This window comes from Tursiops truncatus, chromosome 10, assembly GCF_011762595.2.
Source record: "Tursiops truncatus isolate mTurTru1 chromosome 10, mTurTru1.mat.Y, whole genome shotgun sequence".
NCBI lineage: Eukaryota > Metazoa > Chordata > Mammalia > Artiodactyla > Delphinidae > Tursiops > Tursiops truncatus.
The window spans coordinates 41,873,036-41,892,693 of NC_047043.1; the positions used below are offsets into that span (position 1 = coordinate 41,873,036).

The following is a 19,658-nucleotide window of genomic DNA, read 5'->3' on the forward strand; positions in this document are numbered from 1 at the left end:
ATGGCTGCCACATTAGAAAAACCTGAAAATGTTTTACATGCTTTTGTGGTCTCCACGACATTTTTTTAAAATATATATTTGGTAGAAAATTTTGCTACAAATTACGTCTTCACTATTTATCAACTCTGTGATCTTGGACAAGACAGCTATTCTGAGTCTGAGTTTCTTTAAGTTGAGCTAATAATTCCTATGTGGCTAGTTGTTATAAAATTTAAACAGTGTTTGTCAAAGTGCCTTGTAAAGTATGAAGCACCATATACATGGAAGTAAAGCATTTTGTATGTTACATGAGTACGTACATGCATCTCTCTCTGCCATTCTGTGTACATATATATGAATATATATATTCTTCCAGCATCATCATCATCACCTAGGAAGCTTTAAGAGATTCAGAATCTCTGCATTATCCCAGACCTACTGAATCAAAATTGGCATTTTAAGATAAACAGAAGATTCATATTAATGTTTGGAAAGCATTGCTCTGTGTGGTCTAGTGACAGTGAGACCTCTCTCTCTCTATCTATCTATCTCTCTCCCCACAAACACACTTATACATGTAACAGCCAGAGAGCTAGGCAGTGATACCAACAAAGGAAAGTAGATTTATCATCTTAAGTTGATAAAAGAACAGCCTAGAATGCTACTTCCTATTTTAATTAGAACTGACCTTCAATAGTAATAGAAGGGCAAAAAGTATTAAACGGCTCATTCCTGGAATGGTGATGACAGTCCAGAATGAGGCAGAATGGAGAACTGCACTGAAATTTTGACTAAAATAATCTAAGAAGTCCCATCCAATTTTGTAATTCTACCCTACATACACACTTGCGTATTTACAGATATATACCCTAACCACAAATATTCTATTCCTATTTTTGATCTATATCTTTAGATCTATTTTGTATGAGCCCAAAACTGCAGATGACAGATTTTTTTCTTACTTTCAAGCTTTAAAACATGGCCTTCTAACACAATAATACTATATTGATAAAATCTAGTGTTAGTTTTCAGAAATAGTATAATTTGCATTCCAATTGCCATCTCAGTGACTATTTCATTATTTGCAGAAACTATTAAGAAAAACATAGAACATTTGAAATATTTTAGTAATGCAGTTGAAACTCACCATAATCACCAAGCAAATCCATTAGACATGTGAACACCACTGTCATTCAACCACAGATAAAAGAGTGGTTACCAGGCTTGTCAATGCAGTCATTTACTAACACTGAGCTTTTGGCTCATGACAAAAGATCTAGGCAAATATTCTTGAAGGTATACTTATTCATTTATATGCTTTTTGGTTTTTTTTTTGTTTTTGTTTTTGATATACAGAAAGCTATACATATTTAATGCATACAGCTTGATGAGTTTGAAGATAAGTATACACCATGAAACCATCACCACAATCTATACCATAAGCATATCCATCACCTCCAAAGATTCCCTGCCATCCTCTATTATTATTTTGTGTGATAATGTAAATGATCAGGACCCTATGGGGCTTTCCTGGGACAGACCCCTCCCCCATACCCTCTGTTTTAGCTCCTAGCATCTGATGCATATTTCCTGAGTTTTTCAGATGCTTAAACCACCACCAAATGGAAGAAATTAACTACTTGATGATCATGAGCATGTAGTCTGAAACTTCTGATGCCTAAGGATTGATAATGTTAACTGCCCAGTTACCTCAATATCAACCAGTCAGAGAATTGTGCATGAGCTGATCACATACCCTGCAACCCCTCCCCTCCCCTGGCCTTTAAAATGCTTTTCTGGAACCCTGCAGGGAGTTCAGGGTAATTTGAGTATGAGCCACCTGTTTTCCTTGCTGGGCCCTGCAATAAACCTTTCTCTGCTCCAAACTCTGATATTTCAGTTTGTTTGGGCTCACTGTGTGTTGGGCACACGAACTTGCATTTAGTAATAATTTGAGCACTTAACCTAAGATCTACCTTCTCAGAAAAATTGTAAGCATACAATTCAGTATTGCTAATGATAGGCACTATGGTGTACAGTAGATTCCTAGACGCATTCATCTTGCATCACTGAAACTTTATACCTGTTGACTAATAACTCCTAAGTTTCCACTTCCCCCCAGCCCCTGGCAACCACAGTGTGTTTAGCCACAGTGGAAGAAAATAAACCTAAGACATGCTTTTATCTTCTTTGAAGTTTGTGAACTAAATAAAAGAATATGCCTCATTGATGCATACTATGACTGTTTAGGGAAAGCATATTATTTAGTTGGTTTAGTTTTTACTACATACATTTTAGTAAAAATGATGTTATATCCATGTTAGGTGTTTACACCTTGATTTATCGTATTACTAAAGTATTGGTTTTTCAAACTTGTAGATGCTGATATGTTTTCCCTTCTTCCCAGAAGCAATGCTCCTTAGATCCACTTCAGCAGGATGTTTTCATACACTGATGATCAAAAGAGTCCATGATACATGAAATCTCAATCCTGATCATTAGGTGAAACAATTCAAAACTCACCTCTAATTTACATACCTTCAGATGAGACAATATTGACCAAATTATGAATAAAACTGATCCTGGGATAACCAAGAAGATCATCCTTGAATTTTCATTCTCACTAAGATGTTGCCATGGTATTGGTGCTCTTTTATTTAAACTTAGAAAGTAGACAGTAGAATTTTAACTATGCCATGAGATGCATTAATGGGGTAAATTAGGATTTTGGAATTAACATATACACACTACTATATATAAAATAGATAACCAACAAGGACCTACTGTATAGCACAGGGAACTATATTTAATATCTTTTAATAACCTATAATGGAAAAGAATCTGAAAAAGTATATATATATATATATATATATATATATATATATATATATATATATATATATAAAACTGAATCACTTTGCTGTACACCTGAAACTAACACAACGTTGTAAATCAATTATACTTCCATTAAAAAAAGACAGCTACAAGAATATATTTTAAAAACTGTTCTATGAAAATGTTCATTTTCATCAAATTTTTCCTCCAATAAGACTCTTCTAGATTATGCTTTATTTAAATTTTAATTGAAGGTTTACAGATTTGCAGTTTGTGCTAAGTTTAATTTCTGTTTCATGAATTCTGACACTTATTTTTAAATCATTACTTTGTATCTGATTTACCACATTTCTTACAATGCATTTACCACTTCATATAAATTATGCAAAGTAGAGGTTTGGTCTGCATCAGCTCTCAGCCAATGCTGTACAAGGCTTTTGGAAGGAAAAAGGAGAAATGATCCCATCTCTGAAGCTCATTTGGGGAGAATACTATATAAATTTGTGCTTACTGTAAGGTTGAAATTAATCTTGATTTCCTGTCAACTGTACAGGGATTTTACAATATAGTTCATAATAATGTTTAATTCCTCTAGGGTAGGAGTTAAGATAAACAAGTCACTGACAGTGTTTATCTATAAATATAGCAGATGGTGTGGGACTGAGGTTGATTATTAACTCTGCCGACTTTAATTTCGTGGTTATAAAGCACAGTAAATCTCACTGTTTATAAAAGGTGGGAAAGAATCTCCAATGGGCTTCAGTAGCCAAGAAACCTTCTGTAACATTAATCTCTAACTGATATTTGGTATCCTCCTAGGGTGCAATATTTAAGATTGTGGAGTGACTGCTAGTCACATAAAAATTTTCACTGGGATCATTAGCTAGCATTTCTGTCATTGATCTATTATAACTTTGTTAATGAGTTCCATGTGAGTGAAATTTAGTGAATGAGACAATTCTTTCTATGCCTTGCTAGGTGAATGTTTAACAATTACTTTAGGTAGTTATATATCTAAAAGATAGCCTAATTAATCAAAATCATACCTTTTTTCTTATACAAAGATGAATTGTAATACCTAACTAGGCAAGATGTACTGAATAATCAGCCAGTGTACATTATATACATTTACATTTTGGTCATGAATCTGCCTAAAATATCACAAAATACCATAAAATTTAAAAAGAAACAAAATAATTTATTCTTAATATTCCAATTTATTTAAATATAAGATTTGATTATGATCACTTACTTCACTAAAAATCTGTATGCTTAATTTGATTGAAATTAATTCTTCCCCCCAAAAGGACCACTGTTATAAAAATGGTATTATTTGAAATAGCTCGATTTTTCCATTCCAACTTTCTAGTGAATAACAGAATTATTTTATAACCACAAAAGTGAAAAAATAATCACAACCTCTACCTCTATTGTTTTTACATTCAGAAGAGGTTGATTTTTCACTTCCCAAGAAGGTCAGACTTTTATAAATATAGGATAATCTGATATATAAGTTGGGGATTAAAACAATCTTGAACTAAAAATGTCTTAACTATGTTGGAGGTCAGACTCCTTGAGAATGAGTTTTCAGTGACAAAATCCTCAGTTACTTTTCTAGCTCTTGTATTGGGCTGCTTCTCCTGGACCCGCCCTGAGAGTTTTATTACTGATCTGAAACAGTCTGGCTCCTGTGCTTTCTACCAATTAGTCTCAGCACAGATCTCAAACCTTGACTTCCAAGGAGCTGGCTTCTGACAACATCAGCCCTGGGTGGAGAGAGGCTGAATGGAGCTGTTGGTAATATACCTTCTCATCTCCTTTCCTGTTCAGAGCCTCCTGTCACTCTTGTCATTGGATGCAATACCCTGCTATTTGATACACTCACTTCCACAAAAAACTATCCACTCAGACTTAGACTTCCAGGTCTCAAAATGCATGAAACATCTATAAAAGACAGCAAAGGCTCTCTCAAGTGGAGGCTTTGTCTGTTTCCCACCCCCTTTTTTTAAGTCTCAAAACCCACCTGAACCAATTATCATCAAATAAATTGGTTATTGTGTTATTGGTATGTTTGACATTCATATATGTGTTGACTTGAATCAAAACTAGGGATGATTTCACTTCAAAGTTATCAATAAAGTCACCTAAAATAGTTCTATCAGTTAAGTCTACGGATTACATCTTCTTGTCTTATGAGTTGTGATGTGAGGGTGGAAATGTGTTTAGAAAAACATGGTCGAGAAGACAAGGGCCACAGAATGGCCAAGAGGATCCCTTCGGTAAGGCAAAAATAGGTAAAAGCAATAGAAAGTGAAGGGGCTGAAAAAGGGAGACAGAATAGGGGAAATAACAAAACCGGATATTGAAGTGTCTAGGTAGAGAGGCAAACAGTGTGATTTGTTTAGGGAGTCTCCCTTACGTACTTTAAGAATTCATAAATACTGTGGGTCTTAGGGAAATGAGATATTGTTAAAAGCACATTCAAACAATCACTCTTGTAAAGAAGGACTCTTTTTCTGTATCACAATGGGTAGCCTTAAATTACTGTGTTTTTTTTTTCCTAGTCTATGTATAAGGTACTATGAGCTGTCTTATAAAATGTAATCATTTTCCTAGTCATGGTTTGGGGGAAAAAAAAAAAGAAAAACAACCACACAACTTCTATTATGAAATTATTTGATTAAAGGGTGAAAAAAAAGCTGTTAAAATTGAATAAAAGTACTCCCCGTTTCACCCAAATCTATCATATTTTATTAAGATAATATCATAGAAATAAAAATTGTTGCCTTATAATACAAAGCAAATTACAACCCACAGGATAAAGATAATGCATGACTTTTAAATACTTTTATCTCATTTTCATTATTTTCTTTCAGATTATCTGACACTGCATAATGTCAAAGGCATTGCATTGCATAAAGGAAAACATGCAAAGGAAATAACTCTCAGCGGATTTCATTCCCCCTTCAATGGTCAGTGAAAAATCCATCCTCTAAAATATTTTTAGTATTTATTCTCTCTAAAAATCCAGTAATTAAAAAAAATCTTTTGTTTCTAGAAGTCATCTATGCTGTCATGTGCATGGCAGTCACCTGTGGAATTCTTCTCTTGGTGATGGTCAAACTGAGGTAACTGGATGCAAGTCAGAAGGGAAGGGCTAGAAAAGGGCCAGCCCTGTGAAAGCACATTTCACAATGGCAGAGCTTACCAGGGCCGAGAAGGAAAGCTTCTCCATTAAGACTTAGGAAACCATTCTTAATGTGGGATGAGTACATGAAAACGTTACTCTGTCTTCATATGTAAGGTAAATGTGATCACAGGGATTCTTTCATGTTGCATTTTATAAGCACATATGCATTGTTCTCCCAGTGAAATGGCTCCCAATCATTTTCCCGGTTTTCCTACAAAATCCAGATTGAACTTTGCTGCATTCCTTAATCAGATCACTTGCAGGATTAATCAGCTCATATAATGGACCTGCTGTGTACTTCATACACTTTATACTTAACTGAAAATTTACTCTTCACTCTAATTTCTTATATGCTAATGAGCTTTATTCATATTTTACCATGTAGTTATTAAATGAGACATGTAATGAGGCCTCACTGGGTATCCTTAGAAAGACGTATTACTATTGCCTGATGTTAATTCACTCTTTCCAAATCTTCTGTTTTCTTGGCTGCCTTCATTGTGAATGTGAGACCTCATGTTAGAGATATATCAACTTCTAGATTCCTACATGTCTAGGGTTTAAAATATTTCTACTTATATAACACTTACAAATCGATATAAAGTGGTGTTCAGTTGCTTAGTTTTAATTTAAAAAAACCCCTCATATTTAAATATCAATGCTGTTCATTTGCTTATTCATGATACAAATGTATACATTTTTGTATACAAAATGGAATACAAATATTCCATCACAGAGGTATAATTTGAGTATCATAAATGTTAATGAAGAAATATATATATTAAGTGTATATATACATATATATTATATACATACACATAAAATATACTTATCAGTAAGATTAGGTCTGAGGGCAGCAGAGATGATGGACATTTCTCTGATCTCATGACGCTCAGAGAAGAAGAGTCAGTAAACTTGATGATGCTTGTACACATATGGTTCCTCAGACTCCAAGGCTTTGATGACCAGACAGATCAAGTGCAAGATTTAGTGGGGAAGGTGTATGGTGGTACCAAGGAGTTGGGCACGTGATGAGTGTGTGCTCTGTCTACAGACATTCAAACTTACTTATTTTTAAAAGTAATCCCAGCTAACATATTCCCTTGTTGGACCCAGCTCCTCTAACTGTTTAACTTAATGCTGACCAATATCAATACCAAACACACTGCTTCTCTCCAAGGCCTTAAAAGTTGTATTTGTATGAAAAGATATTCTTTGAGTTCCAAGATATAGTTTAAAGGCCAACAAATAAGAGTCAGTTTCAAGGGGGGAAAAATAGCATTTGGAATTTATTAAACTTTCCTTTATTTGGTTTAAAATATTTGCGAGCATGGTTCAGTTACTGGGCCTGCCTAGATATTCCATCACAGAGGTATTGTTTGAGAGAAGCACCAAAAACTTTCTAGCTTAGCAAAAATCTTAAAGGTTTTCAATCTTTATTTTTTAGTCACTCACTTAATGTATAAACTTCACATCTGCCACCTTGGTTTTATTACAGATTACTGTTGTGCCCCAGGTAGATGAGGCCTATATGGCTACTCAAAATTTCCCATATATCAGCTGTTATTTAACCTCCTTTCTTGCCCTCAGAGAAAGATATATTTCTTTACTGGATGACAATAGGAGTGTTATAGGCAAAAATCTTGAATTGACTCTAATATGTATTTAAAAGCAAATCATTCATATTATATATTATAATATTTTTATTAGTTATAATATCACATTGTAATATATTATAATTATATTATACCATTATTATTATATTACATTTAGTTATCAATTATTTTCCATGCAATTTAAATTTGATCCTTACATGTAATCTGAAAGATCCAGACCCAGGGTTAAGAAATGACAAAAGTAAAAGCCATCATGGAAAGAAGGAACAAAACGAAACAGAAGCATCAGTAACAACAAAACCTGTGTTACTTCACATTGAAGATCAACAATACCTTCTTCATAAAGCAGGCTGTTTGCCACTCACCTGGTGGGCAAGTCTAATCCATGTGAAGCAAATCTTCATGTGAACCATGTGAACCACTCACCTGGTGGGCAAATCTAATCCAGTAAAGATGAAGGATTTTGCATTTACTCCATGTTATGCTAAATTAAAACAGCCCTAAATCTTCAAAGAAATTTGCAGCGAAAACAATGATTAAAGTTTAAATATTTGAGAAAAAAGACTATTTTTCTTTTAGAAAATGGTTACTTGGAGATCATATTTAAGTGCATGATACTTAGAAAGACCATAGAATATTCTACTTTTGAAACTTTGCATTCAAAAACTTAATTATCTTCCCCTCCAGGCATAGAATCCAACCAAAAAATAAGCACAGACACATTTTTAAAATCCTTAAAATAACATACTGTTAACTTTTACTTTTACTTTTATATAGAACCTTCAGAATATCAAGTCAAAACAAGAGACCCTTCACCAATCCAAATACCTGGAGGACTCATGATTCATTGAGAGTCACGAATAATTAACAATCACTTTCTTTAAAGCAAGTCTTTGTAGCCAGTCAACAGAATATCCTATCCATTGTCAACAAAGAAAATGTTAGGATGGATTTAATGATACTGGATCATTAAGTATGTTCATGTAAGGTATAATAATTGGAATGATGTTAGATTTGTTTTTTCTTAGGAAAAAATTCAAGTATAAATTTACAGTGGTATCTTTGGACACTCGTATAGAATTACAAAATTACTCTTGAAGGCAAAAGATAGTGTTATTCTAAGCTACACTCTGCGTAGTTTGTTTCATAATAAATTTGAGTCCATATAAGAATAATTTGTTGTATCATAATATAACATTTTATAGTTAGCAGAGTATTTTCTGATCAGTTTTATAAATACCTATTAACTTGCCAAAAGGAAACTGCTAATAAAAATAACCAGTATATGTGTCATTTGTATATCCATTTCCAAGTCATCAACTACATAATTAGCATTAACTTTAAGTTTCTAAATATATTTGATTAGACGATTAGTCTTAAAAATCGGAAGTGATATCTTTGGATTTTTGTAATTTGAATACTATTGAACTGTACTTTGTTAACTTGATGTTTTTATGTCATATTCATAAAGATGTAAAGCAACTACACTGGCCAAAAAATCCATGTGCATTTCAATGATATATTTCATTTATAAATTTAATTTTTTCCTATGCGAATTATTATGAACTTCTGCAATGATAAAGTAACATGATAATTGTTACTTTCTATATTGTTACTATAATGTTACTTTTGGCCTGATTTGACATCAGAATATAAGTGTGAATAGAAAATTGTGGAAAAGATGTTTGTTAAGTTGTTGATACATATGTGCTTTTTAACTCTCTGCAATCACATTATACCCATTTCTAAGAACACACATGAGTTAGTTTTATCTGTAGTGACACAGAGACTCAAATATTCAAGAACAGGAACATATATTTACTGATATATTTACAATTAAAGGTCAAACATTTTCTACCTGTTGGTATCAGATCTATTGCTCTTCACTATACTTCAGATCAAATTGTCTACATTAAATCAAATTTAAAGTTAACATTTGGCTATGTTTACTTGGAGTAATGGAAAAGCCATCCTTTATCTTTTCAAACAGGGAAGAATAACTTGGTGAATCACAAAGCTCCCTCAAGGAGCTCTCCATATTCCAGTGGCTGCTAATTCTCTTAGTTATATGAAGAGAATGTAGGTCTTTCCATTTCCAAGTCACTGCCATTTATTGCAGCCTTGCTAATGCCTAGGAAAAGAACTGTTCCCTAGAAAACAGAGGAACAAAGTCAAGTTGCTTTTAGAAATATGTTTGTGTTGAGCAGAAAAGGGGGGGATGGAGTGTGAAGTAATAACTAATAGTTAAAGAGATTAAGCAATTTCTCAAAGTCTCACACTAGTCAATATAAAAATTAGTAATTGAGCACAGATATAGCAGATTTTAGAATCTTTTATCTTAATTCCTAAATTCTACTGCCAATCACTTATCCCAGCTGTAATTGTGTCATTTTTGTACATAAACAACCAGGAAATACCTGTTTTAGATATTCCTCTCTGTAGTACCATCTATAACAATCTAGATTACATGTCTAGTAATTAGATGCTTTTACCTGTAATAAAATGTCTTAAATGAAAAGGAATACATAATATTTCGTATATCAAGAGGTCCAAAGCAGAACATCTCAAGGGTCGGTTGACTTAGCAGTTCAGTGATACCTCCCAGGACTCAAATTTTTCTTTTCCACCCTTTCATAGTCAATGAATGACTGGCACAAGTCAGACTTTATAAGAAGACATGGAAATATAGGAATTCAAATTGCCATAATTGATAGTCTAATCCCTGAATCACCTGAAGAAAGGGTGAATTTCCAAGTAAACTCAGAGTTCTACTTAGCAAGGATAAACAGGAGAGGAATCTTGGGTAGATAGTCAACAGTTTCTGCTACAAAATCTAGACTATCTCCTTTGTAAATTAAATGATGTCTTTCATGAGCTCAAACAAATAAACTGAACAATTTGAGCTTAAGTTCTATTTTTCATTGGGCTCTTTGGAACTAAAGAGCCCAAACCTAAAACAGTGTTTCTCAGGCTGTCAAGGAGCTCAAGTTCTACCAATTCAGGATTCTTTTTCTATTCATTAACGAACACAATTCGTCTGGTAGAAAACAATATTGGTTGCTTTGTGTAGGCAAGAACATTTCATCTTCCAGTGAATCTTTTTCCAGAAACATGGAGATCATCCATTCGTTGGCAGGGGAAACACTTGAAGGCTGTACTACTGACCGTCAAGTTACAGGATCCGGTGAGTGATGAGGTAAACACTACTGCCTGGGTTTTTTGTGGGGACTTCCATCCAAGCAGAGGTGCACTTCAGAGGACTCATCTGTGTTGGGAACCTCTGCCTCAGTAGCACTAGAAATTTTAAATAAATGTTTCCCAGATTAGTATTAGTAGACAATGTTTCCAGATATTAATAAAATAAAACATCAGGGGTCCCTGATGCCAAATAAGTGTACCATCAGGACAGAAGGGTCATGCTTAGAAGGTAAAGGTGAGATACAAGCTATGAAGAAAAACATTGAGAAACAGAATTGCCACAAAGAGGAAATTCAGAAGTTATAGATGTTCTGCTAAGAGCAAGCTTCAGAGACACCTATTCTTTTGGGGTCATGCCATCAAAATTATTCTCTGCAAACAATAAGCAACTGGACTAAAACAGTAGAATTTAAAGGTATTTAATAGGAAAACAAAATTTGTTAATGCCCCTGATACCTCAATAGTAGATGTCTTCCAATGTTTGAAGATCAGTTTTGAGGTATTTGGAAGAGCAAAAAGGTTGATGGGAATATGTTGTCTAGCATTTCATGTTTGTATTGAAACTTGTTAGAACTGGGGGCAGGCAAAGGGGGGTGTAGGAGTGAGGATGAGGAGTGAGCAGAAGGGGGAGTGCTCAGCATTATTGGCGGAAGTATTGAAATTCACGAGGATGGTTCATTGTACAAATTATAAGGTGTATTCTACCCATGATGGTAGTTCTTATTTCAAGTGTACAACTAGGTAATAAAGAAAACAAAACATCATTTACACATTCATCTGGCTGTCTTACAAATACTGTAAATTTTTCATCACAGGTATTAATGATTTTCCATATTTTCTCCCTCCACTCCTGCCATCTTTCTTTCCTCTAATTTTTTCAAGTTTCATAAAGGATGGAAGGGAAACAACCTCAGGAAAGGAGAAATCAGTTAGCTGCAGAATACAGTAAAATAGCTAACAAAGAGGCACCACCCATAAGAACATTTAGATCCACGCTTTTAGTCATTTCACATCCCATTCTCTTTCACAAATGCATTTCAAGTGAAATAACTTATAAAGTAACATAAGTACATTCCTTATCTCATAAGCCATCAGCCTGAAGACAATTAGACATAGAAGGTGATACCACCTCACACTTCTGAGAATGACCATCATCAAAAAGAACAGAGGTGAGTGTTGGTGAGAATGTGGAGAAAAGGGAACCCTCCTGCACTGTTGGTGGGAATGTAAATTGGTACAGCCTCTATGGAGAACAGTATGGAGGTTCCTAAAAAATTAAAAATAGATCTACCATATGATTCAGTAGTCCCACTTCTGGATATATACCCTAATGATATGAAACCAGAATCATGAAGACATATCCACACTCCCATGTTCATTACAGCCTTATTCACAGTAACCAAGATATGGAAACAGCCTAAGTGTCAATCTATAGATAAATGGATAAAGAAGATACACACACACACACACACACACACACACACACACACACACAGGAATATTATTAAGCCATAAGAAAAGGAGAATCCTGTCATTGGCAACAACACGGAGGGAACTTGAGGGCATTATGCTAAGTGAAATAAGTCAGACAGAGAAAGACAAACTCTGCATGATCTCACTGATATGTGGAATCTAAAAAAAGCTGAACTCATAGAAACAGAGGGTAGTGTGGTGGTTCCCAGGGGCTGGAGTCTGGACAAAATGGAGGGATGGTGGTCAAAGGGTACAAACTTCCAGTTATAAGATGAGTAAGTTCTAGGCATGTAATGTACAGCATGGTGACTGAAGTTAACAATTCTATATTTTATACTTGAAAGTTGTTAGGAGAGTAGATCAGAAGAAATGGTAATTATGTGAGGTGATGAAGGTGTTAATTAACCCTGGTGTGGCAATCATTTCTCAATATATAATTGTATCAAATCATCACATTGTACTTCTTAAATTTACCCAATGTTTCATGTCAATTATATCTCAATAAAGCTAAGAAAAAAAAGAATTAATCTTGATTTCCAATCATGTCCAAAAATACATGTTTGAGTCTTTGAATCATTCAGTAGGAAAGAAGAGAAAGTAGAGAGAACTATTAGCAAATATCTTATATTTTTATATAAATATTCAGAAAATTGGTAAGAATAGCCAGATTTTGGTTATGGGACTACCAAACCTATGGACTAAGCATGAAGGGAACATTGTTAGTGTGGGTGTCTGATGTAATGCATGTAACCCATGTTTGGACAGGCAACACCTAGAGAAGTTGGTTTCTGCCAGTTGCATTTCAGCTTATTCATCTTCTTTGAGTGACTGGGAGGCAAAAGTATACAAAGAATAAAAATTATAAACTAAATATTTTAGAGGTTGAAGAAGACAAATAGTCCCTCTTATCTGTCAGGATACCATTTTATAAGGCCACATTCTCATCCTCTGCTGTTCAGAGTATGTTGCTTGGGGATATTCTTTGTTATTAAGACTCTAAATTTACGATAGTGGCAGCTCTAATATTTTAATTGGTAACTGCGCTCACATAGGAACATATGAAAGAGGTCTGAGTAACCAAAGCAACTTTAAAAACAGGAAAGGACCCAAACATTATACTATTGCCTTACAACATATTATAGCATGTATGTAATGGTAATGGATATTTACGTTTATTTATTCATGGTCTGGTCTCAGAAGCCTCTATTCCCCTGATGATGAGAAACATAAAGTTGCCAAGAAAGGTAACCAAAATGCTTATTCACCTGAACTCGGCCCTCTTGGAAAATGAATCAGCTAGTTTAACTTTGAATTCCCAGTTCGAGGACATCTCACATCTTTCTCTCCTCTCCCTCTCCAAGAGGGTATATTTATGAATGTAGCATATGCTTAGGTATATGCGTGCTGCCTTCTGTATCTTTGCTGGTGTCTGCTGTGAGTGACTGTCCTGTCTGGTATCTGGTCACACTGCAGCAGAGTCTGCTGAGGATGGCTGGTCCACCCTGCTACTTTGGGTAACGTGGTTCCTTGTCAAGGCTTTCAGTTTTGAGGCTCCCATATATGGCAGCTTTCTTCCTCTTAGGTTGGGCCTCTTCTGGCTCCCTAGAGAGGGTCTCTGCATTCTTGCATTCCTCTGAGGAGAAAAAGGGCCATCTACTTTCTTTGCACATGGCTATATTATGCACTATTTTGTTGAAGCTAATTTCAAATCTTTCCTTCAGTCATGGCTCCTGTCCTACTAGAGTTCCAGTGCCACGCAGATTTGGCAATATAATTAACGTACAACTTTGCTGAGAGGAAAGAAGTAAGGTCTCTTATGCTGGGATTTTCCCCAAACTTATATGGGTGTAAGCATTTTTCCTCATTTCTGTCCTGGTCCCTAACACCCAGTGAGATCCCCCATGGATGGGATGGGATGGTGACGGGGTAAGGGGGGGCGTGGTGGTTAGGAAGGAGTTGGGGCAGGATGCCAAAGCTTAAACTCTCAACCTATGCTTTCTCTCTCCTCCATCTCTCCAAGATCACCATCTAAAGTGGCCTTTTCTTGCCCTATGTCCTCCATATTTTTTATGCTATATCTTTTAGTGCAACTTTACGACTCAAGTTTACCAGAGTTGGATCATGATATATACAAGGACATTTTTATCAATAGAACTTAGAAAACGCTACTCTCTTCACAAAGCCTGGTTTTCAATGCCATTGTTCCTTTAAGTACTTGAAAAGGCTAGATTTTAAGCTCCAACTGAACAATGACTCCTTTGTTCTAAGACTGTACACAGTCTTTTTCAGGAGTAATGGATACTTGTTGCTTTACTGGTTTTGGAGCTGTAGAGAATCATGATTCAAGGAAAATGGAAAAAAAAATGTGATGGCTTAAGATTTTCCATTATGTTTCTATCACAGACATACAATGTTTCAACTAAAAACGAAAGTTATTAGAGAGGAAATAAAGACAAGGGAAATGAGAGGAAAAGAAATGAGGTGATGTGAGGAAATGAGAAGAGAAAAAGGGAAAATAAAGAGAACAAGGTGCCAGAGGATTTGACAAATTGGTCCTGTTTCCCTCTTTTTCCATTTTCTGAATTATCTCTGCTCTGTTGCAGGCAGAAGACAAGAGGGTGCCTATTACAGGGGAGAATCCCGAATATAAAACCACCTATGAGACAATGCTTGCAGGTCTATTCATATTAGGCCTTTGGAGGTTATAGTTTTGTAGATCTCTGGAATTATCATCACCACAGGTCAATCAGAGAAGCCCCCAAATCAATTTCCCCACATTGGATTTAATTTGCTGGTCAAATATTTTTATTAAAGTCCACAAGGGCATAGTTGAGATTTCTGAACTAGAAGTAGTTTGATTCCCCTTAGGAACTGATTTACGTTTAAAGTACCCCTGGTTATACAAACTTTTATGATATTTTTATTTTCTAATATATATTTGAATTTGCCTTCATTATCTACTTTATTTATGATAATACTCCTAGTAATAAGTGTAGCAAACAGGATAGGCTGTGTTATCCTACAGTAACAAGCAATCATGAAATGTCAATGGATTACAATAACAAAGCTCAATACAGGGAAGCTCTGATGCCATAATGGGGAGGTCCAGGCTGACAAAGGAGTTTTTCTCCAGACTATTACCAGAGGTAAATTAGAGATTGTAACAAAGTACATGTTGGGTCTTAAACGTTCCATCAAGGATAATACCTGACATTTCCACTCACATTTCATTGGCCAAAACAAGTCATATGGCTGTCTGAATCAGTGAAGTATAATCTTCCTCCAGAGAGGCCCAGGGAATATTTGGGGGTAACAATACAGTCTATCAAAATAGGTAGCATTTATTTAAATAATTCTTTGGAACCTGGCATTTTTCTAAGACAGGCATTCTTCTAACCCTAACCCTAAACCTAAACCTAACTTTAGACACTATTTTATACCAGTTCTTGTGGTGGACCTGGACGTGACAGCCAAGGGCTGAAAGTCAAGTAGGGGTGACTTAGACTAAATAATAATTAATATCAATTGAGGCAGCATTAAACATTTTGGCAACACATCCCTTTGCACTCTCATTACTTGGTATCCTGAATTTGACAGGAAAGCAACATGCAGATATATTCATTTCAAGTTTACTATCAACAGAATGGTTGAATCTCAATGGAATGGTTGTATCTCCCCCAAACACACATACTGGAATCCTAAACTCCAGTGTGATGGTATTTGGAGGTGGAGCCTTTGGGAGGTCACTTAGGTCATGAGGGTTGAGTCCTCATGAGTGGGTTTAGTGCCCTTATAAAAGAGACCCCGAGAGATCCCTAGCTTTCTTTCCCCCATGGGAAGAGAAGGCAAGAAGCCAGCAGGTTGCAACCTGGAAGAGGGTTCTTACCAGAATCCAAACATGCCAGCACTCACATCTCACAATCCCAACCAACCTCCAGAGCTGTGAGAAACAAATTTTTATTCTTTATACGTCAGCCAGTCTATGGTACTTTGTTGCAGCAGCCCAAACTGACTAAGATATATTATGATTAATTTATACTATATAATAGAAGGCAGGCATTTGGAGTCTCGTAGATAACTATTCATGACCAGGCAGGGATATGGAAATATTTTTTTATCAGAATTGAAAACTTATATCTTGAAGCTGACCATTTTTGAAAGCTTACAATTTTTTTTTAATTTCCTCATGAAATTTAAAAAGAGTTCTATTTAGTACTTAATAGATTACACAACAACATTCAAAAATAATTTTGCAGGTACTTATGAGTAAAAATTAATGTAGAAAATATCTTTGTTAAAATTTCTTCCATTTCTTCTTATGAGAACTGAAATTATGTTATAATAGACTTCTTTTAAAGTCTATGAAAATAAGAAGTACTATAAATTTAACTTTACTATAATAAAAAGCCTTATATTTTCTGGTTTCCAGAATCTATAACCATACATTATGTTCATCCTTGAATATCTTGAAGCATACATACTAGGAAGTTTAGCATGAAAGAAACAGGCACTCAAGCTGGTGGATAACATAATTTTCATTTTCCTAATGTATACCAGAGTCTAAATTTCATCTTGCCTTCATTTGAAACCCAACCATTCAGTTTATGGTAAACTGACTTGATGGGAAGTTTATCTTAAGACTTATGTAATCTTTGCCCCTTGTGTATCATGATATTTGGGGGAATATATTTTCTGGGGATAACATATGGTGGAGCAATCTTTCAGGTTACCTCTTGTGACCCCGAGTTTGCCTTATAGGGGAAAAATATGCTTCCAATTAAAATTGTCCTATAGGGACACTATTCTTTATGAATTCAGAGTGAAGAATAGCTAAGGACTCCAGTCCATGTTTGACAGCTGGTGCAAAGTACCTTGAATCAATAAAACTGTTATTAATTCCATCCTAAGTACTTGCTATTGGTTCACCTTGACATGATTCTACAAAGAACTGCAGATCTGAAAACCTCTAATACAGGTTATTGTCCAGAATAAGGCCAGTATTCCTGAAAAAGGCCAACATACAGACAAAAATATTATAACATCATATAAATAAAGAACTTCACAACAGCAGTTTGTGGTCACTGTTCTAGGTACTTTGAGGGTCACAAAGAAATTTAAAGACATACTTTATTTCCCTAAATGATACTTCTAGAAAACAAGACATAGAACTTTAACTTAAAGCTATGTAGACCAGGGCTTCTAGAAGTTCTTATCAAATACATAAATTGACTTTGTGTCAAATGACAACCATTCTTTAAAGGTCTCCTAGGTTGAACCCTGCATAATGCTAAGTCTACTAAACATTCTTCAGAGTCAAGTAAAATCTAATTATGGGATAATTTATCCTTTTTTTTTTCCTTACTGTCCCCATAGCATAGTCTTTCAAGTTCTTCCATATTTAGTTTATCATCCAGTGCAAAGCAGGACAACACAAAGCCTTGTTAATTATTCATCATTTCTCCTTCATGACACATCTCTAGTTTGTTACTATACCCTATTTGTTTTCTGGAACATATTTTACAATTTTACCCTCTGATTCATGACTGAGTATACAGATCCAAAGAGAAAATAATTTTCTCTTATGTTACTAGAGCCCCACATCTCCAGGAAAAAATCAACTTGACAGGCAATAAAGGGGGAGGAGTTGACCATTCATTCCCTTCCTCCCATTACAAGAATATCAAGGTAATTTAAAAAATTTTAAAAGATATGGTTCTCACTCCAAGTGTTCCTTAACAGACAGTCAATAGGAGGAAAGATACATCCGTCTCTTTTTTATATTTATTTAGACCTAAGGAATTGAGCGTGGTTTGAAAAACATTTACTGGAATAATGACATATCACATGGCAAAATTAATTCCTCTTGAGTAATTTAGCCCTTTTTAAATGTCTGCCTTCTTTTACCAAAAATATACATAGATGCAAAGAGTGATTGCTATATCTTATCCATGAGCACCTGGGTGTGGAAGAAGTTTGAGACTCTAAACATAACTCCCAAGTATCTGTCTCTCTGAATTCCTGCATATTATAATTTCTGAGCTCTTTATCAACCAGCTGTGTCCACACACCCACATTCCCCCATTTTCCCCTGTGCTTCTGCCACACTGGCATTCTTTGAGTTTCCCAGATGCATCCTTCCTTCCAAAGGGTCTTTACACATAATGTTCCCTTCAACATGAAATGGTCTTTTCCCTCCTCTTCTACTATTTAACAACTTAATTCTTTTTTCAAGTCTCATCTCTTGAATCATGTCCTACAGATGGAAATACTTGACAAGGTCATACCTCTACCATGCACGTTTAAAGATTTGTTTCTCATTCATGGCACTTATTCCACATGTAATTGACACTTGATGATACTTTCTATGATCCCCACCATCAGATAGTTCCATAAGGGACCACTGGTCATTTTGCTCATTATTATATCCCAGGATCCTCTTTGGCCTGACTGATATAGACAGTTGCTTTCCCGGGATCCAGTCTCATGCATATCCATACAGAGAATTATGATTTTGTTTGGGGTGGAAATATACTCAAGTAAAATGCTTGAATTCCCTGACTTTAGCAGCTAAGCACAGTGATGTGACACAGTTCTGGCCAATGTCAATGAGTAAGTTAAAATTTTCCTGAGAAAAAGAGACAGATGCATCAAGTCTTTCATTGTCCATCCTTCTGGCCTTGAATGTGAATATGAAGACTGGAGCTACAGAAGCCATATTGGGACCATGAGGAAACCAGCATAAAATTGAAAAATAACCTACTTTCATTGTGGTGAAGCAGGAAGATAGCATTACAGGGTATAATGCTATCTACTCACATAGATGGGATGGGCCTCCACCAAAATGAGTTCAGATGTGGAGACTGATGATGCCAAACACACCAAGAGGGTATGAAGAGATGTATTTCTCACATAGGGATTCTTTCTGAGAAGATCAGGGAAGATATTCAAGCAGGTCTGAAAATGGCTTGTGGAAGGAAGGGGTGAATGGCCCTGAGCTTTACTGTGCTGGGGAGTAGAGCCAAGGGGCGGAGTGCTTCCTGCACAGTTTGAAATTCCCTGCTGGTGATGGCATGGTTTGAACTTCCCCTCCAGCACCAATGGACAGAGCACCAGGGCTTTCTTAAGAGCCGGCCCAGATCTGGCACAGAAGGATAATGGGGTATGGGGGTACTTAAATGCTATCAGTGGTCACGTGTCAAAAATGGAGTCAGACATTTTATTGTTTAAGGCATTAGAAAAATAACTGCAACCATGTACCTCTGTATTCTCATTAGTCACAGACACATACAATCCTAATTATACAATAGGTGCTCAATAAATATTTATTATTTTTTTATTGAGGTATAATTGACATTTTAGTTTCAGTT

At 35.4% G+C, this 19,658-nt stretch overlaps 1 protein-coding gene across 1 annotated transcript in view; it reads left to right on the plus strand.

Annotated features, from left to right (window-relative positions):
* Positions 1-12,771, plus strand: part of GFRAL (GDNF family receptor alpha like) — a 61,527-nt gene extending 48,756 nt beyond the window's left edge. Inside the window, 4 exon segments of the mRNA XM_073810871.1 lie at positions 5,691-5,786; positions 5,873-5,942; positions 8,398-8,416; positions 8,418-12,771. Coding sequence (XP_073666972.1) covers positions 5,691-5,786; positions 5,873-5,942; positions 8,398-8,416; positions 8,418-8,471 — 239 coding nt within the window. The 3' untranslated portion in view covers positions 8,472-12,771.
* The last annotated feature ends 6,887 nt before the right edge of the window (positions 12,772-19,658 follow it).